We start from the raw sequence: 27,146 nt of genomic DNA on the forward strand, positions 1-27,146 counted from the left end.
TCGATCAGATATAGCGTCAACTATCATATTGTCATGTTATATCCAATCAGATGCCCTGAAACTGATTACCATCAGTAAATGGTCAAACTCTGCAAACTATAATATCAACCGTTGTGATACTTTAATGAAACGCTCCGTTTCGAAATGCCACGTCGCACGTTTAATACCCTTCACAACGTTCCCCCCGCCATAATTACCTGTATCAACCGTCTCCGTTCCACATTCATCAAAACGACATTTCTTTGGTCGTTTTATCTGGTCAGAAATGCTTCGAATTCTCAAAGGTGCCACCGTTCCGCCACCCTGCTATGACCAGCCAAAAGCAGAGACTAAGAGCCTCGGCGACGAAAACCACGACGACAATCCGATCAAAGACGCCGCCATGGAACACTCGCTTGAGAGAACTAGCAAATCAGTGTCTTTTCACTCAAGCACTGTCTCTTTTCCGTCAAATGCTCCGTTCTGGTTCCGCCCCAAATGGCTTCACTTTCCCTTTCGTTCTCAAGTCCTGTGCTTCCCTTTCGCTTCGTTTCGCGGGTCAGCAGCTTCATTGTCATGTTATTAAAGCTGGGTGCGAGCCAGAACCCTTTGTGCTCACTTCCTTGATCTCTATGTACTGTAGGTGCAGCTTGGTTAACGATGCAGGTAAGGTGTTCGATGAAAATCCTCGAGCGAGACAGCTAGATGTTTGTTACAATTCTCTTATATCTGGGTACGTAGTGAATTCGAGAGTTTTTGATGCGGTTGCGTTGTTTTGTAGAATGAAGAAAATGGGTTTGTCGGCTAGCTCCATTACAATGCTGGGTCTGGTACCGGTGTGCACGGTTCCTCAGCATTTGTGGCTTGGGATGTGTCTTCATGGCAATTGTGTTAAGCTTGGACTGGATCGTTACTTGTCAGTCGCAAATTGCTTGCTTACAATGTATATGAAATGCGGGTCCGTTGAGCGCGGGAGGAGCTTGTTTGATAGGATGCCTGAAAAGGCTTTGATTACTTGGAACGCCGTGATTTCTGGGTATGCTCAGAATGGTCTTGCTACTCAGGTCTTGGACCTCTTCCGGGAGATGGAGGCCTCTGGGGTGTCTCCTGATCCTGTTACACTTGTTGGGGTTCTGTCATCTTGTGCACACCTTGGTGCTCAGAGTGTTGGTCATGAGATTGAACGGCTAATAGAAGCCTATGGATTTGGTCTGAATCCATTTTTGAATAATGCTCTGATTAATATGTATGTAAGGTGTGGGACCTTGGAAAAAGCTCGTGCAGTTTTCGATGCCATGCCAGCGAAAAATGTAGTTTCATGGACGGCAATGATAGGGGGTTATGGAATGCATGGACTGGGAGAATTTGCGGCAGAGCTCTTCAATGAAATGATTAGGACAGGCATTAAACCTGATGGTCCAGCATTTGTGAGCATCTTATCTGCTTGTAGCCATTCTGGTTTGACAGAAAAGGGCTTAGATTTGTTTGCTGCAATGAAGAGGAACTATGATCTGCAGCCAGGTCCAGAGCATTATTCTTGCATGGTGGATCTTTTAGGCCGTGCAGGTCAGCTTGACAGAGCTTGGAAGCTCATTGAATCAATGAAGGTGGAGCCTGATGGTGCAGTTTGGGGGGCACTTCTGGGTGCCTGTAAAATTCACCAAAACGTAGAACTAGCCGAGATAGCTTTTGAAAAAGTCACTGACCTTGAGCCGACAAATATTGGGTACTATGTTCTGTTGTCAAATTTATATTCTGATACAAACAATTTGCAGGGTGTATTAAGAGTTCGGATCATGATGAGAGAGAGGAAACTAAAGAAGGAGCCAGGGTGTAGTTATCTTGAATATAAAGGTAGGCTTCACCTCTTTTTGGCTGGGGATAAAGGTCATGTGCAGGCTGAGGAAATATATAGAATGTTGAATGTTTTAGAAAATTTAGTAGCGGAAAGTGATGAATATAAGAACCATTATCAGGAAAAAAGAAATGAAGAACTTTTAATTGCTCTGGGAGTGCACAGTGAGAAGTTAGCCATCTCATTTGGACTTCTGAATACTAGTCCGGGAACAGAGATTATTGTAATAAAAAATCTGAGAATATGTGAAGATTGTCACTTATTCATTAAGTCAATTAGCAAGATTGTCAATCGCCGGTTTGTTGTTAGAGATGCAACTCGTTTCCATCACTTCCAGGATGGAATCTGTTCTTGCAAAGATTACTGGTAAAGTAAATTTCAGGTTTCCACATTGCAGAAATTCCTTCATGGATCAATGATTCCCAGGGCTGGCCAAAGAAGGTTTCTGCCCTCCTGGAATCAAAGAGGACGATTTAAGTTTAAATGTATTTATTGATTGGTTCTAAGATGTAGGTACGGATACACAACATTTTTTCATGATCAACTTCGGATTTCAAATCATGTTGCAGAAAAGAAGCCAATATCGAGGCCAAAATCGAAGTACAAGCCACAGAACTTATAATGCCATTGTGTTAGAAAATCTACACCTTTCATCATTTAACTCATTTTTTGCAGCATTACACTTCATTAGTTGTTGCCTAAGGGTATGATGCTAGCTAGCATCGTTGTATATATAGACAGTTTAGTTTAACTTGATTCCTGTTTTTTCAATTCTCTTGCTATGATTTGCATTCTATTACTGCAGAAATACATATTTCCATATTAGAACTTCTCAAATATATATTGAAGTTCTCTAAGACAAGAGGCTATGGAGCTACAAAACCTTGGAAAATCCATGCCTTATATTAGAGAACATGGAAAATCGAGTATCAGAAATAATAAAATGATTAATCATTATATCATCACAATTGTTTAATGGAGTCTCTAATGGATCTGACTGCAACTGTATCAGAAACACGTTCATCTTCAACCAATGGGACTGTTTTCCACACATACGATTTCATGGGAACGCTCTCTTCTCCTGCAAACAATGAACTCTATTTTAGCAGCTATTCATTTTCCAATTTAGATTGCATCTTAAGGAGAATTAGAACTCACCTTGGATGGTTTGATGTTTTTCAGTACAGATTGCAGCATAATGAGAACCATCCAGTTCCAAGAGTTCAAAGCACCATTTGCTAGCAATATTCTTTGGGTCATCAGAAGATTCAACAATTATTTCCGAGGCCTGATAACATGGTTAGAACAAGATGGCATATGTAAAATGCACAAGAAGAGGGAGAGAGGCAAAATAAAAGGCTAATAAAGAAAAAAGGAGGTCTACCATACAGCATAAGAAGAAGAAAAACGAGATCACACAATAAAATCTTGTAGCTGCCTGGTGATGGATAAGCAAAAATCTCACTTAAAAATCTAACCTTCATTGGTAACCTAAAAACATCCAACTCCTGTAAAGGTGTAAATGTTCAAACTTTGAGGCATGCATTCAGCAATTGCTTTTACAAGTTTCCAAAACACAATTATGATTTGCTTGTTTAATTTTTCCAAGCTCGGTCAAATATCAACTTTGATTAAACCCAAAATGAAGGTTGATTAAACAACTTTCATCCCAGACTTTTGGCTCTTGTCCCAGCAAACAAGTTGTATGCCATAAGCACCAAGCAACTACATTCTAGAATTTTTTTTATTCCGGCTGAAAGTTAAGAACAAACCTCAGAATATAACTTCTCATGAAGATCAAATCCTCTTATAGTGATAGCCTTAGGCCGGATTGTAAAGGTCTTGAAAGGTGCAGCTGAGAAGCCCCTTCCTAGTGCTTTTACATATGCCTCCTAAATCCAAGATTCAACTTCACAGTGCATTCCAAGTTCACAACCCAAAAGAGATTATCTTTATACATTAATATATATTTATATATTCATATATCATCTGCAGAACTTACTTTAAGAGTCCATAACTTAATAAACTCCTGACGCTGAACTTCATGGTCTGTTATAGCTGCCAAAATCTCAACTTCATAAGGAGAAAAGTAGCGTTTGGCAAAAGCTAGTATATTATGCTTTATCTTCCGTTGCTTCTCTTCCACATCAATTCCAATCTGCACATATGAAGGAAAGCTGCAGCAGTTCAAATTCAGTGTCCACTCATAGAAAACAGCAATATTATCTTCTTAGGAGAAATAAGCCATCCTAGTCATAAAAAAAGCAGACCAATAATGTGGTAACTAAAACTAGACTACTTACACGTACATCCATAGTCACGCCACAGGCTATCAAAGAAGAAGTGTGTGAAATATTAAAATGCATTGGTGGTCGGTGGGAGTCATCATCAATTTGCCAGTCTACCTATTCATATATGAAATACACAAAAACTAATGATATGCAAGAAAAGAAATCCAGCTTCAAATAATGTGTTCAAAGGAAGGAAAAGAGGTTATTCACAATGGAAGACTGCAAATCCAAAAAAAAAATCAGAAGTAATCTCACCTCAGGCTTTCCATAGATGTTTTTCCGAAACTTTAAAGACCTTGGACACACTTGATAATTTGTCAGATCTAATAAATCGAGTTACATAATATGTGTCATGCCATACATCGAAAAAGAGGAACAGAAGAACAAAAGTATTAGATTTATTGGATGAATGGCCCAGGAACTTTATCTCAGAAAAAAATAGAATGGTCCATGAACTAAATAGGTGTACAATAGAGACATTGATTTACCAGTAAAACCTTCAAATTTGAGTCTACTAAATAAATGACATCGGACAAATAGGATTGATTTGTCTAATTAGGGATTTAGAGATAAAAAGAAACTTAGACATCAAACTTAGAATTTCTTAAACCATCTAAGAGATATTAACCGTCACACCTAAGACTTTGATCGCATCACACCTCCAAAAACTACGAAACTGTCAAGGTATTCTTGAATAATTGAATGACCAATGAGTGAAATTATAAAATTATTTATAATAATCTAATTAACTTTTCTTAACTACAATTAGACTACGAAAATAGAAAATAATAGAACTAGAAATACTAACTAATAAGAATAAGAAACTAATGCTAATGGTATTAGGAATGCTAATAAGAACAGAAAGCATAAATTACTAAAACTATAATAATACTTCTAAATAATATACTAACAGACTCCTAAACGGTATATTTATTTTATATTTAATATATTTGCAATTTTTAATTTATCTAGAAAATCTAATGTTAACCTATTATCCATCAATAAACGAACCAAATGTAATCCAGAAGCAATTACTAAAACTATACTGATCATTCAGCTTTTTTGTCAGCAAATGAAAAGAAATATAAAAATAATCAAGAAGATGAACAGGAAGACCTACATCTTGCAATGGTAGTTCGAACCAAGGCCCGGGCTAGCACAGCTCTTTTCTTGAGCTCATTATCACGCATTCGGAAGACATTTTCTTTCTCACCAGGTGATAGAAGTTCTAAATACAGATCTAAAAGAGATGCACTCTTCACTTCATGAGGCAAAACGTACCAGAAGTGGGACTCCCTAAAATAAACCATTTAAAAGCCCTCAAAAAAAAAAAAATAAAGTTTCCAACTCAATAACAAATACAAAACACTGACAATAACTTCCCAAATGAATTGTACATAAAACACATATAAACTAGGTTATAGGTATATAGAAACTAAAATAACAAAAAAACCCATCAACAAATTTACAAACAGCTTCATACATTCGAGATGGGAGTTGTACAGGAACCAAAGGAGGCAGAGCAGAGAAGAAGTTCCTCTGAGAACAACATGGATTCATCATCAAGTTCCCTTTGTGCAGAAATGAGAACATTCATGCTCGGGAATGGTAGAGACACAGAAATTTTTAATTACCCACTTCAATGAAAGATTTATAAATGGAAATTCTCACAGAAACAATCTCTTGTCACCGCAACCATTGAAGAAAAATCCACAGTAGAAGAAGCTCCTGGGATTACAGAAACAAGCTCTTGTAAACGTAACCATTGAAGGAACTAGCTTGAATACCGTAGCAGCTATAGAACTATACAGAGATATCAGGCTTTATGAGCTCCCCACATTTGAAATTTGGGTTTTCTTTCACCAATTTGGCTGAAAACAGAAGTTACAGAATTCTCTTATTTGTAAACAAACCCCGCAAAAAAATTCAGAAAATTCAAACAAAAAAACAAGATCATTTATCAATCAGAAAACATTTAACACCAGAGAGAGATTGAAGAAACTACATAGATAAAATTAACAAGATAACCAAAAAAGAAAAAGAAAAAAGCTTCGTGGAAGAGAGAAAATGATACCGGAGAAATTAATGGAGCTTGAATTTGCAGACAGTAATTTAGCTGCTCATTACGACGTCGCATTTCACATACAAATTGGCGAGAGGCATTTCACATACAAACTGGCTAACGATTAGGATTTACGTGGGCCGACCCGCCAAGACTTGGGCCTGGGCTTCACCCGATTTCTACCCCGTTAAGTCATATTCTGTTTGTTTTAAGCATCTTTTAGTTTAAATAATATTATAATTTTTTAATTCAATTTAACCAAAAAAAATTAAGATTTTTATCATTCTTTACATTTTATTAAAATATATTATTTAGAATAAATTATAAGTCCTATTATATCATCATTTCACCTTAATTCAGTTTCTATCTTTTTATATTTGAGAAAAACCATGAAAACTTCTTGAAACAGAACAGACAAACAAAAGACTTTCCTCATAACAGAGAAGTCCAGCAATGTTCATGTCAGCCATGAGAGAAAACTCTTTAAAGTCAGAAGCTTTACTCAGAAAAAAAGAGAACATGTTAGAATTGAGTTACAGAGACCTTACATTGTTAACAGGAACAAAGATTAAGCAAACATCACTCAAGAATTAAAACAACACACACATGAAACCACACTCGATATTTCCAGATGGACGGTAAGCCCGATTTATCTTTTGCCGGCTGGCAAATTCCCTCCAAATCAAATCATCTGGAGTAGCACACTTCATCGCCAAGCTTCAAATAATTCTGCCCTTGAATTTATTCGGCCAACAAGTGCAGCTCCTTTCCTCTTCTCTGTAGATTCTGTAGTACTACCTATTCGCCAATCATTTGACTTTTTGGATCCATTCTTGACGCTTGAATCAGTAGATTGACAAGATCTGATCTTGCACGAGTATGTATGACCCCCAGAATTCGGACTTCTAAAACTGGTCTCTTGGAGTCCATTAATCAAGGCATTAACTTGAGATACAACTTGGCAAGGGCAGTTGTCAGCCAGAGATTGATTTCCTGTTCGTAAGATGTTTTCAATGGAAGCTAGGAAATTCTTAGATTCTTGTTCTGTATTAGAATTATTCTGGGTAGGGTGAAGGGGACTCTTCAGAGCAGGGTCTTTGGCAACGAAAGATTTACCTTGTTCGTCATCTTCAACTTCGTCTTCATTCTTCTCATGGATATATAGTTGTGATGAGCTTTCATGACCATTCCCATCAGAAGGCTCCGGGCAAGAAGCAGAAATTGTTTCTACCGAAGAATCTTGTCTTTCTTTAAGTGTCTTAATGATAAGTGTCTTGAGAAAATTCATCACTTGCACGGCATACATCAAGGCGGTCAAAGGATCTGACATCTGCAAGAAACAGAAGTAATAGAGGATGTCAATGCCATTGGTACTCGTAGATAATTTTGTTCAATATCTGCCAGTACATATGAGTTAACTTTTCATCATTTTAGGAAAAATTTCCCCCATTTTCTAATTAAATTTAGAGTGGATAAATACAGATATCATCAAAATGTAACACAAAAGAATGATGTTTGCTCCTATATTGACATTTATATCAGTTATTAATAGCAAAAATTACACATGAAAATTAACATAGGCACATTAAAAGATATAGAACTATGAATACTAACTTGAGTCATGTTTGGCGCAAACACCATCGCAATATTTCGTGCATTCATCTTGTTCATATGTTCCAGCTGAGCAACATCAGCCATTAAATTTATTGCCCAGTCTAGAAGAGCAGCTTCTGTTGGAGGAAGAAGCCTAACAAGCTGAGCACATTCCTCTTCGGTTTGGGATTGCATTACCTGCTCGGGTGAAAGAGAATCTAATACACCAGTTGGGAGTTCTCTAAACCAAGCCTGCAGTAAAATAAAAAGGACTATACAACATTAAAAACAGCTATGCGATTAGAAACATTTTGAATGCCTAATATTCTGGAAGGAATATGAGAAAGATATTTGAAGGTGAGATCCACAATCAATATCTGAGAAACCAATAAATATTGGCACCTATATCATGGATGAACCCGGCTTCAAGAAGTTGATGAGAAAATTAACATCAATTTGCACGTGTATTAGATTGACTAGTCATAATTAACTTTCTCATATGTCTTCTTATATCACTTCAAGCTTTTGGGATAACTAAATAATGCGTGCCTGATCCATGTTTTCAAGTAAACATATTTGTCCATAACTACTTATAATCGATTATCTAACAATTAATGGCTGCAAAAAAGCTAACTGATACCTTTATAAGACCTGCCAAGCAGTGGACATCCACACCATCAGGTATGACTCCCCGATTTAATTGCTCCCTGACATACTCTTCCTGGCTGTTCCCACCATTAATCCTAAAAATTCCTTCTGCCTACAGAATTAGGTAGAACAATTGAATTCCAACACATCTTGTTTACTTGTTTTATAAGCAAAGGATTAATGGAGTAACTACATCTTTTCCAATTGTAGAGAAAAAAAAGAAGTAAGAAAAATATCTAGGCTACTTATCCATTGCCAAGAATAGTATATGCATTGAAGAAACAAATTTCCATGCCATTTAAATGATGCAAAATACCTGGCTTGCCGAATTTACTTCTCATATGCGAAACAAAGGAAAAGAAAGATGAAATAATTACGAACCTGCAGACCACTTTGGGCATACAAGTGTCTTTGCATCATCAACAGTATTGTGGGCACACAGTTCCCTCTCGAGTCATAGGAAAGCTGCATAGACTCCGTTGAAACTCCAAAGACATTTGCACTGCAAACAAAGATATCTTAATGAATAGAGAGAGAAGCAAAGACAGTGTTATCATTCACAGCATGGGAGGGTGGAGAAAGAAACAAAGTCAGAAATTATTAGGAAAGCCGGAAAATCAAGTTGAGTTAACATTACAAGTCTCTTTTATTCTTAGCCATATTATGAAAAAAACATATACAAGACAAAAAAAAAAAGCATATTAGAGATCTTACAGAAACTATTCAAGATTAACTGAAATCTTGTAATAGAGTTGCTCTATAGTTACCAAAGAAGAAAACTTAAAAATTCTAGTTAACCGATGTTTGGAACAAACGCACTTCATTTGCGAAATTCATATGAAAAAAAAAACGATTATCTTAGATATAAGAGAAATTCAGCTTCTAATCAATTCCAATTAGAATTGACACAACAAACTCCAAATTTCATGAAATTTAAAACAAATAATCTTAATTCTAGTTGGTAATAACTAGAAGGTTGATTTTCATCATTACAATAAGTGTGGGTTTGAAATTGGAGCCCACAAATGGAGTTCATCTGTTCCAAACATAGCCGTAAGTCATCAAAAGCAGGGTTTACTTCGTATGCATCAGTGAGGGAATTGGGTCATAAATGTTCATAGAATGTTAAGGGTGAGTAATTATGTATTGCAATATCTATATCAGGATATCTTAAAATGCTAATTTGCTAAAGACTGAAACCAGCTAATCAAGCCAAAACATGCCTGAAATGACAGAAAGGTCTTTAATAATCTCCGACTTGAAACAAGAATCCCCAAAAAAAAAAAAAAAAAGACGGCCAAAACTCAAATTTGCCCAGTTATCTAAAAGCCAAAACAAATCACTCAAATTGTCAAATCGAACGAATTCTTCACTGAACAAGAGTTTCAAATACAAAAGAGAACAAATCCCAGCAAAAAATCATCAAACCAGAATAAAATTTCGACGTATATAAAAGGAAACTCATCATTCCCCAAACCCACAACAGAACCAGCCAGAAAAACTGACCTAGCACTAGGAGCTCTCCTGGGAACTTCAGGCTCAAACTCAACCGGCAAGCCAAGGAATCCATTGAACCTATCGAAGGTGACATGAGCAACATGCCGGACATTAGTAGGCAATCCAATCTCCATTGAACATAAATCTTTGGCACTGGGAACACTACACCCAGATAAAGACCTCCTAAAAGCAGCCACCAAAACTGTCACAAAAGATAACTGATCCCCTTCCCTGTCTCTCTCCTTCCTCTCTCCGTCTCTTTCCTCAATATCTTCTTCGTCAGCTTCTCGACCTCTGTTGACGACCCTGTTGTTAATAAACCCATGTGGGTGTGTGCCATCATTTGCCGCACATGATGTAGGAGAGGAGCTTGAAGGTGAAGGGAAGTGAGAAGGGGATGATTGGAGTACTTCAGTCATATTAATTTTATATATATATAAAAAAAAAACCCAAAAAAAATAAGTCTTCTGTAACAAGAATTGGACTACAATGAGCGGTCTGTTTGGGTTCTCTATTTATTTTTTATGGGTTTTTTTGGGCTTTTTTTTTTCTCTTATTTTGGGTGCACGTAGAGTTGGATTGAAGGAAGGATTTCGGATGGTAGGAAGTACCAATCATCACTTTCTCGAGAAAATATTATTTTCCTTTCTGGCTATGGCGTATATGGCTCAATAAGCAACAGTGATGGTAATACTAATGGCGGTGATGGTGGAGGTGGGTAGAGAAGGAGAACGAGAAGAAAGAGGTCCCCTGGAGAAGAAAAAGAGAGGAGAGGTAGCCAGTAGGACAACCTTTTTTTTTTTCGAATGCTTCCTATTTCTCTACAGTTACTAATCTTATTCTCTGCTGTGCTCTGAGTAACCAATGGATGATTGCCACGTCATAATTAAATAGATAAAAATAAAGTTATCGTTTTAATTATTCTTTTACCCCTTTTTTTTTTTCCTTTTTTACTTTATTTATCTGGCTTTAATTAATCATTAAGCATGCTCATGCTTTAATTAATAAATAAATAAATAAATAGTCAAATTAATTAAATGGATTTTGTTGTGATTGGATCTCGTGTTCTTAAATCAATGAATCTTACCATCTTGATGTGTTTGGATATATCATAAAAATTTTCATATTATTTATTATAAATTTGTAAAATAATTTAAAATAAATATAAAATATTGCAATAATTTCTCTTCATTTTTTATATAAATAAAAAATATTAATACAAAATTAATTTTGAAACCACACCATAATTATTATCGTAAAATATTTAAATTTTAAGTTAAATTATTATCATAAAAAGAAAACTAACGTTTAAAATATTAATAAAACCAATATGTGAAAAAAACATGTACAACTTTTTATATACGAAAAATTAAAAAAAAAAAAACTTGTGGGGCTCTTTTTTCTTTTCTCTTTTTTTGCCGCTTACATAACAATTAGTCTTAATTTACAAATCATAATTAAATAACATATTATATCTTAATATAAACTACGTATGTATTTTAATTTAATGGATTTATTATTTAATTACGAAGTTTGAAATTAATGTTGGTCAAATTTTAATGATAATATTAGTAAAATTTGTGTGTCAATAATTATATTTGTACATTTAAATTTTCACTTTCTAAGTTATAAATGTGAGGGGATACTTTTATTTGACTCAATTAAGCACGAGCATGATGGATTAAGCATAGTCTTAAATGTCAAACTAATATATTTATAGTATTAATGTTAGTTAGGTAATATGAGAAGAAAGAAAATGTCAATAATAATTAAATAGCTTTAGTTAGGAAAAAAAAAAAAAAAAAAAAAGATGTTGTACAACATAAAACTCTTATGAGTATTTTCTTTTTTAAAAAAAGAGATAAAGAAAAAAGGTATAATTTATTATAAATTAAAATTATTAAAATATGTTCGAAATACGCAATAAAATTATTGGAATGTAGAAACGTTTTGCAATATGGTAGTATAAATTTTATCAAATTTAATATTATGAAAATGAATGCACATAATATTTAGATCTTAACATAACTAAATATCTCAACGAATTCGAATACGTATTTATCGTAAATGACCGGCAGATACTGCTGGCTAAGAGATTAGGCACAACAGTCGCCTGAATCGGGAGAATAACTAATGGAGCATTCGCATAATTGCAAAAAGAACTCATTTCTATCAATATTTTCATGTACGGATAAGCTTTATATTGTATTATTTTAACGAAATTAATGATAATAAAGTTTTTTTTTATATAAAAAAAAAAGAATAATTAGGTTATAATATATAATTATATAAATTTAATTATTTAATTTATTAGCGTATTAAATAATAATTAAATTATGTTAAAACTTAATAAATATATTATATTTTTATAGAAAAAAAAACATTGTACGTGGATTATATAATTATATTTTATTAAAAATTTAATACAACTTTTTTTTAAAAAGTAACTATTCTAATCCCATGATTGATTGAATGCGTTTTATTTGTGGAAAAAGAGTTTGTTGCGTACTTCATTTTGTTTGTTTGGGAAAAAGGCACAGTTTTTATACATAATTACAAAATAAATAAATAAATAAATAAAAGTAGTTGTATTAATTATTAATTTATGGTTGAATCAAGTAATTATTTTCAACATGCATATGAAAATGGCAAAATAATTATACGCTATGCTGGTTATAAAAGCCAATAAGATTTTTACCCTGTGTACAATTTTGAAAAATTAAAATAATATTTAAATAAAATTTAATAAAACTAGAATTACCCATTTATAAGAATTGTATAAAAATCATGGCAAATATATATATATATAATATAATATAAGAAAAAGGGAGTGGATTTAATATTGAAAGTATTGCAGGAGCGAACAAAAGCACGATGAGTCCAAAGCTTAATTGTTGGCACCAAACGCGTATGGCAATTAATAAAACGACATTAATTCGATTGATGTTAGCTTTTTGAGAGAGAGATTACTTGAAATGGTCCACACCCACTTCCACGTCTTTCTTTTTAACTGTTGCCGTTGTATGGAATTTATACTTCCTTCACTTTTTCCGGATCCGGGTCCTTTAAAAGATCCTAGACCCGTTATGGGAGGATTAAGGGTATATACGTATACATATGTATGTATATATATATAGAATCGAGCTGTTGCTGTGTAGTAATTGGAAAAGGAAACTTTAGGGTACATATCCGTTGCCATGTCCTTCAAATTCAAACCCATTAAAGTGGCCGGCTCTGGCTTTTGGGCTTCTATGTCTATATACAAGAAAGGTGGTGGAGCAGCTTTTCAGGTCAACGTAACCCCACCAGTCCCACAAAACAGGGGACAATTGTAAATGTAGTGTATAATATATAGTTTGCTCTTAACATGGACTTATTATAGTATATAGTTTTATGGGTGATACATTTTAATATTTAATTGAAGATTAGTAGTAATTCACAAATTTCACATATGTATTAATGTCGATGAATTAAAAAGTAGTTATCTTCAGACTACATTGAAAATTATTCCTACTGTCTCCCATTACACTCCAATGATGCAGTTCACCATGACTAATTATTATTTATATCGATGAATAGTGTATTAAAGTAAAGTTCAGATACATCACACCATGTCAGTATCTTACAATTTAGTAATGAGTTATATTATACATTATCTAAAAAGGTATAACATTTAATGTAAATTTACGGATGAACTCGAATATTGTTCGAAAGTATAATGATTAGATTAACACAAAAATCAATACGTAAAAAAATAAATTTATATTTTAGCATTATATAAATTGTCAATATCGAAACAGGCGTTTCCGCGTGTCTCGATAGCCCAAGTTTTATCCTTTAATTTTGATCGAAGAAGCAAGCAGCTGGAATAACATGAGCTATGTGGCATAACTACTAGGTCTAAAGCATGTAATTTAACATTCCATCAGAATCACCAGAATTATACATTTAATTACTTTCCGAGAGTATCAACCATATCACACCTGAAATCTAATAGAAGAAAAACACAAAACACAAATCCACCCAACAAGAATCACTGTGCTCTGCTAACAGGTTCAAGAGCTTCAACCGTGACAACGCTATTTCCTCTGATAACCTGTAGGGAACAAAGGCATTATCACTTACAAGATAATAATTATCGGGTCATCAAATCTGCTGTTTTTGATTTAATTTGTAAAGGTATGGTATTATATAGAGCTTATACACCAGCACTTCAAAAGCAACTGCAGGATCATTTGATCAGTTTCAGACTATTATGCAAAGAGTACAAATGGAAAATGGAACTCACCACCATGCCTATGTCAGTTTTCTCGTTGCCATTCACCTCAACAGTGTTGTCAACCACCAGATTCATAAATTGATCAAATCCACGAAGTGTTCCAACAATCATCCTATTTGCATTCAGCTTGACTGCAACAACAAAATATAAGAATGCTATCGATCTGATCAAATAAGTTAAATAACTACCAAAAGTTATGATTTCAACAGAAAATATGAGCTGGAAGGGCTGTTTTGCCTATGTTGATTCTGCATTATGTGTTCACCTCCAACAGTATATGAAGGTCTGATTCAATTCTCATTCTTGATATGTACAATTATATTATAATTTACATACTCAATTGCCATATCAAATCCCTTAAGATGAAGGAGACATCAAAAAAAATTGATGCAACTTTAAGGAGTAAGGTAAGAATTGAAGAGAAACCGAACTAATGAGTTTCAAATCCGAATCAAATCAACTCAGTATGAATTATGACTTGAACCAATTGCATTTATAAACAATGTAAGAAGGGACAATAAATACAGTGAAACCAGAGCACAAGAGATAATAAGACCCCAAAAAGCAAAAAGAAAGTGTGAATTAAGCAATTTGGATCGGCTTCTTTTTAAAAGCACATTAGCTATTCTAAACAATGTTTATTCGATTGTGAACGAATTGTGTGGTAAAATCTTTGATGATTAGCTCACTTTCGAGCTGATAAACTTTGAAAAAACTGAAGTAAACAGTCTCCTTTTCTGCACTTTCGGGTCACAAGCCTCATGTTATTAAAGAAAAAAATCTAAATCACTTGGTAATTTGTTTCTCCCAAAACTAGCTTATAAAGAAAAACAATCCAAACAGCCTCTCATGATTACTTTCCAGACCTATTTATAAAGGAGTTTATGTTTTTCTTTCCAGCTAACGAAGTAATTAACTGAGGAAATCAATCAGTCAATGTTCTTTCCTTTTCCACTCCAAAGGGTGATATGAGCAAAGAACATGACTAAGCTACTCTGAGATTCGATGAATTTCAGCCTTATAAAAATGAAGAGGAGAACTGAAACAATGTTCCAGAGTAACTGGTTTTCTTAAAACAAGAAATTGAAAGCATCAATAAGTCTAAGCAGATAACTTCAAACCAATAAAAAGGAATTATGAAAGACTTCAACAGCATCAAACTGAGACGCTAACTAAAACCCTACATTCACAGGTTCTTCTCTTACAGTTTCCAACACTAGTCCAAACTTCCATTTTCAGGTCTGTATCATTCAGCGACAGCTACTTGGAAGGACGAAGTACTTATATTTGTTAAATTCTAAAGACCTATCAACAGACTGCATGTACCTAATCCTTTCTCCAACTCTGATAATACACACACACAGAGGAAGAAAGAAAAAAATAGGTTTCCCGTTGCTTGCAAAATACGAACGATAGTATACAAGGTAATTAGTTCATATTTCATGGTAAGCTCAGTTCATTAAACTAAAACAGTGCGAAGCCAATTTTAAGCACGTGTGAGGGGAAAGAGAATAAGATGCGAGCAAAAAAGGAAGAGAGAAGACTTGAGTCAGAACACAGAATTGGAAGGCACTTACTTTGAAGCTTCTTATCCATGTATCTGCATTACATAACAAAAAAAAAAAAAAAGGAGGAAAGCAAAGTCAAATGTATGAAATCGAAAATACTAAAAGAGAACAAAGAAGAAAATGAACATACAAGGGGAACAGAAAGTGAGGAAAACTTACTTCTTGAGATCTGGAGGCTGACCCGAACGACTCATAGTTGCAGAATTTGGTTGATTACCGCTGAGACAGAGAGGATAATAAAGAGGAGGGAGGACGTCGTCTTCAAACTGAAAACCCTAAACGCCAAAGGTTGGAGCAGGAGGGGTTAAGAACTCGTGAATCGTGAGTTGAGGTGAGAGGAAGGGAAGCTGGGCCCAAGATGCGGTCCGTGATGGGTCGAAGTAATTCCGTTAAAATCGGTCCAACCCACCCGAAAATTAAAAAAGAAATAAAAGATCGGGGTGTTGCGAGAATCGAACTCGCGACCTCTCGCACCCGAAGCGAGAATCATACCACTAGACCAAACACCCTGTTTTGTTTACTGGGAACTCGCAAACTAAATATAGTATAAATTAAGTACGCAAGTTCCCAAATTCACAGCCTTATTTATTGACTAAAATTCTTAAAACATCTCTTTCGACCAAATTGATTAAAATGTTTAAATTCTAAAGTTGGATTTTGACTGGAGTGATGTATTTCTTTATTCTCTTCTTCAACTGTTAAGGATTGGAATAACTTTGAGGTATACTCTTCGTATAATTGATAGCTCATAAATAAAAATATTAAATTCTTAAATTCAAAGTCTTATTTATTATTATTTTTTTTTAATTTTTACATTCTAAATTTAGAGAATTATGATGTATATATATATATATGAAGTAATTATAAGCAGAAATATATTCAAGAAAAGAAAAAATATTTAAAGACTAATTAATTATCATATTTGAAATTATAATAAAACATGTGAAACAGCAGTAAAAAACGTATATAAATTTAAAATAATTTGGTTAAAATGATTATTTAATATAATAAATTAATTTATATTGACTACTAAAATTTATAGAGCATATTTTTTTCCTTTCAAATTCGAGTATAATAAATTTAAAAATCTCATAAAAAATGTTGAGAACAATAAAAAAAGAACCATGACATATAGAAAATTATGTATGTAGCATTACAAAAAAAAAAATGTCTCATTATATGCGTTAAGTTTGCAGCAAGATTTAGTGAAAGAGAGTTGAGTTTTTTATTAAACGTGATTGCCTAATATATAGACGAGTAAGTTTACATCAAAGGATCAGAATTTTTTTACTCAGTCTTTGGAAATCAAGACTAAGATATATACAATATATATAAAGGATATATACATGAGATATGAGGAGATCACCCGATAGAGAAGATCGCATCTGAGACAAGTCATTACTCCCTCTCAAATTGGCGCATGAAGGTTACTTGTGAGATAGGTACTGGAATTGGGATCGTCCGAAGGCCTTTATGAATATATCAACAACCTGATCGGAGGAACGTACATGTGCTGTAGTGAGACGACCAACCAGGAGTTATTCGCGAACAAAGTGGGAGTCGATTTCAATAGGTTTTGTGCGTTTGTGGAAGACCGAGTTGGAAGCAATGTGTAATGCAGCTTGGTTATCGCATAATAGACGCATAAGTTGAGTCATAAAAACTCCCAATGAAGCCAAAAAGGATTTTAACCAGGACAATTTGCATGCAGCTACGACCATAACACGGTATTCGGCCTCGGTGGAGGAACGAGAAACGGTAAGTTGTTTATTGGCCTTCCAAGAGATCAGAGAATTTCCTAACTTGATGAAGTAGCCTGTAGTCGATCGACAAGTGAGCAGGCAATCGGCCCAATCAGAGTCACAGAAGGCGGATAGCTGAAGGGAGTTGTCTGCAGGCAAGAAGATGTTGTTACCAGGACTGCCTTTAAGATAGCGCAGGACGCAAAGGACAACATCCAAATGCTTTTGAAGGGGTTTATGAAGAAATTGAGATAAAATGTGAACGACATAACAGATGTCGGGTTGAATGATAGAGAAAAAAATAAGATGACCAACTAAGCGGTAAAACTTAGAATGATCAGTTAAAGGAGGACTGTCGAGGGTTGCCAAAATGTGAATTTGTTCGATGGGAAAGTCTGTTGGTTTGAAAGCTATTAAACTGACTTCAGACAAGATGTCAAGTGCATATTTGTGTTGTAACAAAAACATACGAGAGGATCCACGTGCAACTTCGATGCTAAGAAAATATAACTTGTCAATATCCTTAATGTGGAAACACCTATTTAGGTATCGCTTGAAAGATTCACAAGCTTCGGGATTATTCCTGATGAAGATCAAATCATCAACATAGACAAGGACAAATAGGAAGATACCCTGGCGATGATAAGTAAACAAGGTATGATCAACATGTGACTGGAAAATGCCATAGGTGCGTAAAGTGGAGGCTAATTTTGCAAACTAATTTCTGGGAGACTGTTGGAGGCCATATAATGATTTTCGCAAACGACAAACCTTATTTGGACCAGAAGCGAGGTAACTCGGGGTTAAACGCATGTATATTTCTTCCTCAACATCACCATGTAAGAATGCATTGTGTACGTTGAGCTGGTGTAACTTCCACCTTTGACCACAACAACAACAAGTAGGGTGCGGACACTGACTAGCTTGGCGACTGGGGTAAAGGACTTAGTGTAATCGAGGCTCTGTATGTAGTGACTAAAAACAAAAAAAAAATAATAATAACAAAAAAATAACATAAAATAATAAAAAAATATAAGTAGGAAACGACGCCATTTTAAAGAGGGAAAAAAACGACGTCGTTTTGAAAGGGGAAAAAATGACGTCGTTTTGGGATGGAGCAAAACGCATCGTTTTGAGTAAGCGGGTAGGGTATAAAGAGAGGTCGGGAAAGGGAGAAGAGGGAAGAAAAAAAAAGGAGAGAAGGAAGAGAGTGGGAAGGAGGAAAAGAATAAGGGAATGAAGGTTCTAGAAGGAGAGAGAAGAGAGTCAGAGCAGAGGGGAGTGAGAAGGGAGAGGGAAGAAGGCCGTGGACGGACGACGATACCGACAAAAGGAAGGAAGATGGAAACGGGAGGTACAGTGAAAATTTCAGTTGCTTTAGTGTGGTGTGAGTTCTGAACTTTTTGCAGGTTGCGGAGTCCGTAGGTGGTGTGACGGAGTTGAGAGGTGGAAGTAGGCGGTAGAGTGTGGGATTATTCCGCACGTTCGCGGAGGAAGCCGGGGGAAGCAAGAGGATGGCGATGTTTGGGGCGTACGGGGAACCGTGGGGGAAAATGGAGGTTGTGCGAGTAGCACAGAGGGAGGACCAATGGGAGGAAGAGTGAGTGAGAAATCTAGTGAGTGCCGGGGGGGAATCTGAGATGACAGAAATAGGTGTGTGCGTGGGTGGAGGCGCGGAGGGAGTCGCGAGCGGAAGGCGACGTATTCAATGAGCGTACAGTGGAAGGGGTGAGTGTACGGATTGAGACGGAGTGAGTCGAGAGGTTTCTAACCGCCATAGGGAGGCAAAAATATAAAGGAAGCGGGAGGAGGCAGAAGGATAGGGGAAGTGGAGCGTGAGGGCAGTGGGTGAGAGAAGAGTATTGGATTGTGCGGTGGAAAGGACTAGGATATAGGAATTGGGGAGTGATGAGGTTCGGATGAGGGATGAGGTGTAACATAACAGTAGGGGGAGGTAAGTTGGAGGGGGGTGGAGAGTGTAGTTACTTTGGATTAGAATGGTGCAAGAGTATATGGTAGCGTGTGGTTTAGGATGGGAGAGTAGGGGCATGTTGGTGAGGTTTAGTGTGAGTCGCCGATGTTGGTGACGTGAGATGGTGGTACTTCTGTGAGTGCGTGGCCTGATGAGGTCGAGAGGTGGAGGAGAGAGTATGAGTCGCCGATGTTGGTGACGTGAGATGATGGCACTTGTGTGTGTGTGTGGCCTAATGAGGTCGAGAGGTGGAGGAAAGAGTATGAGTCGTCGTTGTTGGTGACGTGAGATGATGGTACTTGTGTGTATGCGTGGCCTAATAAGGTCGATAGGTAGAGGAGAGAGTATGAGTCGCCGGTGTTGGTAACGTAAGATGATGATACTTGTGCGTGTGCGTGGCCTAATGAGGTCGAGAGGTGGAGGAGTGAGTATGAGTCGCCGATGTTGGTGACGTGAGATGATGATACTTGTGTGTGTGCGTGGCCTAATGAGGTCGAGAAGTGGAGGAGTGAGTATGAGTCGCCGATGTTGGGGACGTGAGATGATGGTACTTGTGTGTGTGCATGGCCTACTTAGGTCTAGAGGTGGAGGAGAGAATATGGGTCGCCGATATTGATGACGTGAAATGAAGGTACTTATGTGCGTGCGTGGCTTCATGAGGTCGAGCAGCGGAGGAGAGAGTATGAGTCGCTGATGTTAGTGACGTGAGCTAATGATACTTGTGTGTATGGGTGGCCTAGTAAGGTTGTGAAGTAGCATGGTGAGTGAGGGTAGTCGATGTTGATGATGTGAGGTGTTGGATTGTTGTTGTGTGTGCTATTGATTGCCCGAATTGTTCTTTTGGGGTAGGATCTTGATGGCTAGTTGTAGGGGAGTTCTATAATTTGTTTTGGGTTGGGTAGGATAATTGTATATAGACATTTCTGAATTTCTTGTCACTGCATACTACACCTGCAACTTGATTTTTATCGTATTGAGTTTTGTGAACTCACTTCTCATCATTTACAGATGGAGTAGGAACGGAGCCAGGATTTGAGCTGCTAGTAACGGAGCCAAATCTGTATTGCCATAGGGCACAAGTTTTATTTGTGGCGTAAAGTAGTTTGTAAAAGGTGTCTTAGTATGGATATTGATTTCTAGAAATGTATGATATTGTGTTGCCATGTGATGTAGAGGTAGAATTGTATGTACATTTGGTTTGGAATAATGAGCTGTGGACAAGTTTCTCTTATGCATAATTGGAATGACATGGGATTTGCGTGTCGAGTCGTAGGAGTGCTTTTGTAGCACCCGGAAAGGAGGGAGAAAAAAAAAAAAAAGGGGCCACGTCAGCAGGCCCGGTCAGCAGTCCCGGCCAACCGGGGCCTGCCACGTGGCAAGACCGTGTCACTCCGAAAGGAGCCACGTTGGCGATCCGCGTGTGTGCGATCCGACGGCCCAGATCAATCGCGCGATCGGACGGCCCAGATTCAATCACACGGACGGCCCAGATTCAATAAAAAACGAACGGCCCAGATTAAAACGAAATGAACGGCTGTGATCAAAAGGCAAGGGGTTATAAATAGAACCCCCACACCAGACCACAAACCCTAGCCGCCCGCCGCTCGCCGGAGAAGACGAACCAGAGGCCGACCGCCGCCACCAGCCGCCGCACCGGGGAAATTTCCGACCGCCGATCGAGGTAAATTTCATACCCCCGACTCGTTTTTCCCCGCTGATTCCTCCTATGGCCAAATTGAGGCCGAAATCCCGGCCAAACGGCCGGAATACGCGGCCGAAATCCAGCGGCGCCGCCGCGCCCCCTCTCGGTTTTTGCCTCCGACGAGGTCCTTCCCGGCCTCCGTCCGATGCAATTTTTATATCACCGTGATCACCATTCTTTTGTCTACAGGTTGACCGAAGCCGAATCACCAAAACACGAACCTTGCCAGAGAGCCGCTGTACCCGAGAGCGCCGCCGCCGGTAAGCTCCGCTTTTCCGTGATTTTTTGGCCCCCCGAGGGCCCTAGGGTTGTTTTCTGACAAGGACCAATGCGAGTGTGGCCGAATTCGGCCGAAAACAGCCAACCCGAGGCGACTCGCCGTCGACGGAGCACGGCGGGGCCGCCGTGCCGGAGTTGCGATTTGGGCCGAAAGAGGCCCTGGGCCTAATTTGGATTTTTTTTGGAACACGTGCAGGTATTGTTAGTGTGTTTCAGTTCCCCGGAAAAAATTCAGGGAAAATTAGGGACGGCTTGCAGGCGCACTGTGAATCGTATTCGGATCCCGAAAACAAGTAAGGACCCCTCACCCTATTTCCTATCACGGTATTAAAGTTCAAAATGATAAAACGGTATTTCTTGAATTAACAAATGTGTGAAATTGCTTAAGGTGGCTAATGGAGCCCGAGTCTAGTGTGATTGGTGATTTACTGTTATTTGGCCTGTTTACAGCTTTAAATGCAAAATGAGGTTTGATGTGTTCATTTTACAGATTTGTGTGCATATACTACGTTTTTATTAATCATGGGTTGAATGACTGAAAAACTGATACTGTATGTTGTCTGTTTGGCATGAATTACTGTTTTGCTTGCTTGTATGTGAATTGATGATGCTGACTGAGGAAAAGGAAAATGAAAGATTGTGTAGACTGCTAATTGTATTATGGGGGTCAGCCTGACTAGATATCCTGGGAGATGGTGGACGGACCGGGTCCGTAGGGAACCCTACCGGGATTGTGGTCTCACATGCCGGACGGGGTATGGAGATCTTATGGTTTTGGCGCCCATACCGGACGGGGTATGGGGACGGCTCGTTTCACCCTCATACCGGACGGGGTATTGAGGTTTATGGTTTTGGCGCCCATACCGGACGGGGTATGGGGACGGCCCGTTTCACCCTCATACCGGACGGGGTATTGAGGTTCATGGTTTTGGCGCCCATACCGGACGGGGTATGGGGACGGCCCTGGAAACTGATTATGAATGTTAAAGGTTAACTGGTAGCGGAACCCCTATGGACCCCCACGGATACTAGTAGGCTGGTAAATGAGAAAAATATATATTGTACAATGATTGAAATTTCAAGGGGCGTGATAAGTGTTATGTTTTACAGCTTATATTATTCAATGATTATGATAATATTATTGTTTTTCTTATATTGTTTTCATAAATTCCACCGAGGTAAGTGGAGGGTAAAGGTTTTCATGTTAATAAACGAGTTTGTTGTAAATTATGCTCCATTGGTCTTTTGTGTTTTTCTACCCACCTTTACCTCCGTGACGGTGAGATATCGTGATGTTCTTACTGGGCTAGTGTAGCTCACTCCTTATTTAACCATTTCAGATCAGGAAGACATGGTTCCCGAGCCCGTTCCGCAGGAGGACGACGAAGGGGATGCCTAGAGACTCTGTAGTCATACTCATAGTTTTATTTTCGAGTTTCTCTCTCTTAGTTAGTTTAATCTTTGTATTTTAAGTACGTTTTTGGTTTTTTCGTGTAAGGGATGTTAACTGAAATTTTGATCTCGCTTCCACATTTGATATATTTAAATACTCATTTCATTTTAATATTTCCGGGGCCGTTACAGTGAAAGATTGTGTAGACTGATAATTGTATTATGGGAGTCAGCCTGACTAGATATCCTGGGAGATGGTGGACGGACCGGGTCCGTAGGGAACCCTACCGGGATTGTGGTCTCACATGCCGGACGGGGTATGGAGATCTTATGGTTTTGGCGCCCATACCGGACGGGGTATGGGGACGGCCCGTTTCACCCTCATACCGGACGGGGTATTGAGGTTTATGGTTTTGGCGCCCATACTGGACGGGGTATGGGGACGGCCCGTTTCACCCTCATACCGGACGGGGTATTGAGGTTTATGGTTTTGGCGCCCATACCGGACGGGGTATGGGGACGGCCCGTTTCACCCTCATACCGGACGGGGTATTGAGGTTCATGGTTTTGGCGCCCATACCGGACGGGGTATGGGGACGGCCCTGGAAACTGATTATGAATGTTAAAGGTTAACGGGTAGCGGAACCCCTATGGACCCCCACGGATACTAGTAGGCTGGTAAATGAGAAAAAGATATGTTGTACAATGATTAAAATTTCAAGGGGCGTGATAAGTGTTATGTTTTACAGCTTATATTATTCAATGATTATGATAATGTTATTATTTTTCTTATATTGTTTTCATAAATTCCACCGAGATAAGTGGAGGGTAAAGGTTTTCATGTTAATAAACGAGTTTGTTGTAAATTATGCTCCATTGGTCTTTTGTGTTTTTCTACCCACCTTTACCTCCGTGACGGTGAGATATCGTGATGTTCTTACTGGGCTAGTGTAGCTCACTCCTTATTTAACCATTTCAGATCAGGAAGACATGGTTCCCGAGCCCGTTCCGCAGGAGGACGACGAAGGGGATGCCTAGAGACTCTGTAGTCATACTCATAGTTTTATTTTCGAGTTTCTCTCTTAGTTAGTTTAATCTTTGTATTTTAAGTACGTTTTTGGTTTTTTCGTGTAAGGGATGTTAACTGAAATTTTGATCTCGCTTCCGCATTTGATATATTTAAATACTCATTTCATTTTAATATTTCCGGGGCCGTTACAGCTTTATCTTATGCCATTAAGGAAAAAAAAATAGGGTGTGACACTTTATTTGAGTGTCATCGCGGACCACGACATGGGCTTTGTATCTTTCGACGGAGCTGTCTGAGTGGTACTTAATCTGAAAGACCCATTTGGAGCTAATGGGTTTCTTTATAGGAGGAAGATCTTCGATGGTCCAGCTGTCAATTCTCTCCAGAGCAATAATTTCATCTTGCATGGTAGCGTGCCACTTATTAGGGTTGCGGGCATCCTCTGAATAGTGTCAAAGCTCAATATCAGTGGAAACAATAGCTAAAAAATGAGTGCGCGCAGTAGAGAACTGATCACAGGAGGCATAGTTGGCTAGTGGGTACCGGGTGTCTATTGAATAATTTCCATTGGGTGCCAAAAGATGAGCCAGTGACAGACAAAATCCTGAACTGCGACCGGGAGGCACTTGGTTGTCTTACCACGACCCAAATCTGTCCCGAAAACATCGACTGCATGTGGATATAGGGGTTGTGACTCAGACAAATATGGAGGAGAGGCAGTACTGATAGGAAGTCCCGTTGTTGAGGAAATTAAACTCTGATAATGCCAATCCCACTAAGTTACATAAGGCAAATGAGAGGGAGACAATGACTACAGCCCTGACTCTTTGTCGGAGTGAATATGAGCAAAGGGGAAGACATTTTCTTTGAATAGGAGATTGCAAGAGATGAAAACTATAGAGGTTTTCAGGTCCAGTACCTTCAAACCCTTATTACTGTATAGATATCTGAGCAAGACACAACGACAGCCGTGAGGAGGAAACTTATTAGTTTCCCCAGAATTGGCAACAACATAATGGAGATATGCAAAAACCCGTAGATGGTTATATGCAGGGGAGGCAGAAAATAGAAATTCATGTGGAGTTTTTTCATTGAGAGCAATCCTAGGAATGCAATTAATAAGATGAGCGGCTATGAGGCTACATTCTCCCCATAGCTCGAGAAGAAGATTGGCTTGAAAGCGTAGAGCCCGTGCGACTTCAAAGATGTGTCGATGTTTTCATTCCACCTGACCATTTTACTGAGGAGTGTCTACCAGCGATGGTTGATGGAGAATACTAGGTGAAACGTAAAATGACTGCATCGCATGAGACTCAAATTCGGTCCTATTATCATTCCAAATGATCTTGAAATTTTTTTCAAACTGTCGTTAAATCATTGAGCAGAAATTGCGAAGTAAACTACTGGCCTGGCTTTTATCAGTTAGCAAGTAAACCCATACTACTTGACTAAAATCATCAATAATGGTCAGAAAATAGCGAGCTTCAGAAAGTGTATAAACATGGTACGGTCCCCAAATGTCATAATGAATTAATTCAAAGCATTTGTTTGTATGAGTACAACTAATCAAAAATTTAAAACGTATTTGTTTGGCATGACAACATACATCACATAAATTGTTATATTTTAGAAAATTAACTTGAACACCAGGAAGATTAAGTAGCTTTCGGCGGGAGAGATGACCCGATCGTTGATGCCAGAGAGAATAAAAATCCATAGTAATTACAGTAGTAGTGGTAACCATCGCTAAAGGATGGAACAGGAAAATACCCTTGTGTGGTTTACCCAGACTAATCAGGTTATTCGTAGAACGGTCCTATATAGCACACATATGAGGAGCAAAGGCTATAATACAATTTGAATCATTTATCAATTGCCTAATAAAGAGTAAATTAACCGAGAGGTACGTAACAAATAAAACATTGCGAATGAGGAAACTCGAGTGAAGCAACACCATTCCCTCTTTTACCGCTGATGTCTGCATACAATCAGGAAGTCCTACTGGAGTTGGAGCTATGTCATGAATGGCAAAAAGTAAAGCTATATTATCAGTCATATGATGAGAGGCTCCACTATCAATGAGCCAAGATATGGTAAAAAGATCAGCCTTACCACTTAGTGACTTAGAGGTAGATGGTGGCAGTTTAATAAGTGCAAATAAGCGTTGTATTTGTTTGGGTGTCAGGCCAGTCCGAGCTGCAGCTGCTAAAGCAAGTGGAGACCATATCTGCTGCTGTTGACAACAAGTCGGTGGATTAAGATTTAGGTGGCGAGGTTTGCCTCGGTTACGTCTGCGTCCCTGTGGGAAAACACCTAATTGGGTTAAACAACGATCAAACGTGTGGCCTAGCCGGTGACAGTAGGACAATAGGTGCAGAAGGGACGACCACTTGGAGTGTAGTCTGCAAAGCCAGACACGGGTAAAGGTTGAGACGTGCCCAGATGTGACTTGTCGGCTTGGATGGCAAAGTGTAGTGCAGGTATGTCATTACGGGCACTAGTAACTCGCTGATGGGATTCTTCCCATGTAATCATAGTAAACACTCAGTCTATGGATGGAAGATGATCCATGTTGATGATCTGCGTCCTGATAGTGGCATAGGTACCGTCCAATCCCATTAGGAGTTGGTAAATTTTTAGATTTTCAAACCAAGTAACGATCTTTGTTCCTTGCATGCATAAACACATAGTTATGGGGGAAAGATTGGATAATTCATTCTATTTAGCCAGCATGGTTGTGTAGTAAGTCATAACAGAGCAGCCAGATTGTTTGCTCATTGATACATCGGACAAAGTTGATAAATACGGGGTCCATTTTCAATGGAATATCGAGCCTTCAGCAAATCTCACATTAAGTTAACTTATGTGATGCGAGAGACCGTTGCAAGGATAGCAGCATCAAGAGAGTTCGAAATCCACGAATAGAGCATTAACTTGACAACTTCCCAGGCTTTATGGTCTGGAGACGAAAAATCCGGTTTTGCGATTGATCCATCAATAAAGCAGAGTTTATTTTGTGATTTTAATGCCATAAGTTTTGCCTGTTCCCAAGTGGCATAATTTTTTCCTTTTAATTTTACTGACATGAGAGAGGTACCTGGAAGAGCCAAATGTGGTGAGTAATATGGTGAAGTTAGATCAGTAACAACATACCTTTTGTTGGAAATTTTGCTGCCGGATGACATGGGAACTAATGTTGTTTGCTTAGAAATTTATACAGAAAAAAAATAGTGGACAAGATTTTGGGAACACGGAGA

General features: G+C 38.0%; 4 protein-coding genes and 1 non-coding gene across 13 annotated transcripts; 1 reads left to right on the forward strand and 4 right to left on the reverse strand.

The window, feature by feature from the left end:
• Positions 1-48: 48 nt before the first annotated feature.
• On the forward strand, positions 49-2,605 carry LOC110822769 (Pentatricopeptide repeat (PPR) superfamily protein). 2 transcript variants are annotated; one of them, XM_088210085.1, is made up of 2 exons: positions 49-537; positions 623-2,605. In XM_088210085.1, the coding sequence occupies exons 1-2, from the start codon at positions 266-268 to the stop codon at positions 2,202-2,204; spliced, it is 1,854 nt and encodes a 617-aa protein (XP_088066211.1). In that variant the 5' UTR covers positions 49-265; the 3' UTR covers positions 2,205-2,605. The 2 variants fall into 2 exon arrangements, with proteins under 2 accessions (XP_088066211.1, XP_088066210.1); XM_088210084.1 differs by having other exon boundaries at positions 76-2,605.
• A 43-nt stretch (positions 2,606-2,648) lies between these two features.
• LOC110822767 (4'-phosphopantetheinyl transferase superfamily) lies at positions 2,649-6,285 on the reverse strand. 7 transcript variants are annotated; one of them, XR_015814161.1, is made up of 10 exons: positions 5,797-6,191; positions 5,609-5,696; positions 5,246-5,421; positions 4,381-4,448; positions 4,138-4,239; positions 3,837-3,992; positions 3,607-3,726; positions 3,224-3,342; positions 2,993-3,122; positions 2,649-2,915 (listed from the first exon to the last, which is right to left on the reverse strand). XR_015814161.1 is itself a non-coding variant. In XM_088210088.1 (10 exons), the coding sequence occupies exons 2-10, from the start codon at positions 5,822-5,824 to the stop codon at positions 2,797-2,799; spliced, it is 987 nt and encodes a 328-aa protein (XP_088066214.1). In that variant the 5' UTR covers positions 5,825-5,996; positions 6,200-6,285; the 3' UTR covers positions 2,649-2,796. The 7 variants fall into 7 exon arrangements, 6 of the variants coding, with proteins under 6 accessions (XP_088066214.1, XP_088066215.1, XP_088066216.1 ...); XM_088210088.1 differs by lacking the exon at positions 3,224-3,342 and adding an exon at positions 6,200-6,285 and having other exon boundaries at positions 5,797-5,996; XM_088210089.1 differs by lacking the exon at positions 3,224-3,342 and adding an exon at positions 6,200-6,217 and having other exon boundaries at positions 5,797-5,853.
• A 315-nt stretch (positions 6,286-6,600) lies between these two features.
• LOC110822852 (rac GTPase activating protein) lies at positions 6,601-10,729 on the reverse strand. Of its 2 annotated transcripts, XM_088210087.1 has the most exons (6): positions 9,935-10,729; positions 8,810-8,930; positions 8,421-8,540; positions 7,802-8,032; positions 7,304-7,517; positions 6,601-7,180 (listed from the first exon to the last, which is right to left on the reverse strand). In XM_088210087.1, exons 1-6 carry the CDS (start codon positions 10,342-10,344, stop codon positions 6,894-6,896), a joined length of 1,383 nt encoding a protein of 460 aa, XP_088066213.1. In that variant the 5' UTR covers positions 10,345-10,729; the 3' UTR covers positions 6,601-6,893. The 2 variants fall into 2 exon arrangements, with proteins under 2 accessions (XP_088066213.1, XP_021908772.1); XM_022053080.2 differs by having other exon boundaries at positions 6,601-7,517; positions 9,935-10,728.
• A 3,091-nt stretch (positions 10,730-13,820) lies between these two features.
• On the reverse strand, positions 13,821-16,085 carry LOC110822576 (putative small nuclear ribonucleoprotein G). Its single transcript, XM_022052706.2, has 4 exons — positions 15,932-16,085; positions 15,782-15,804; positions 14,214-14,335; positions 13,821-14,021 (listed from the first exon to the last, which is right to left on the reverse strand). Exons 1-4 carry the CDS (start codon positions 15,964-15,966, stop codon positions 13,959-13,961), a joined length of 243 nt encoding a protein of 80 aa, XP_021908398.1. The 5' UTR covers positions 15,967-16,085; the 3' UTR covers positions 13,821-13,958.
• A 124-nt stretch (positions 16,086-16,209) lies between these two features.
• Positions 16,210-16,281, reverse strand: TRNAP-CGG (transfer RNA proline (anticodon CGG)). The gene has a single exon. It is a non-coding gene; the product is annotated as a tRNA-Pro (tRNA).
• Between the last annotated feature and the right edge of the window lie 10,865 nt (positions 16,282-27,146).

Source organism: Carica papaya, chromosome 8, assembly GCF_054855325.1.
Source record: "Carica papaya isolate Zhongbai chromosome 8, ASM5485532v1, whole genome shotgun sequence".
Classification (NCBI taxonomy): Eukaryota; Viridiplantae; Streptophyta; class Magnoliopsida; order Brassicales; family Caricaceae; genus Carica; species Carica papaya.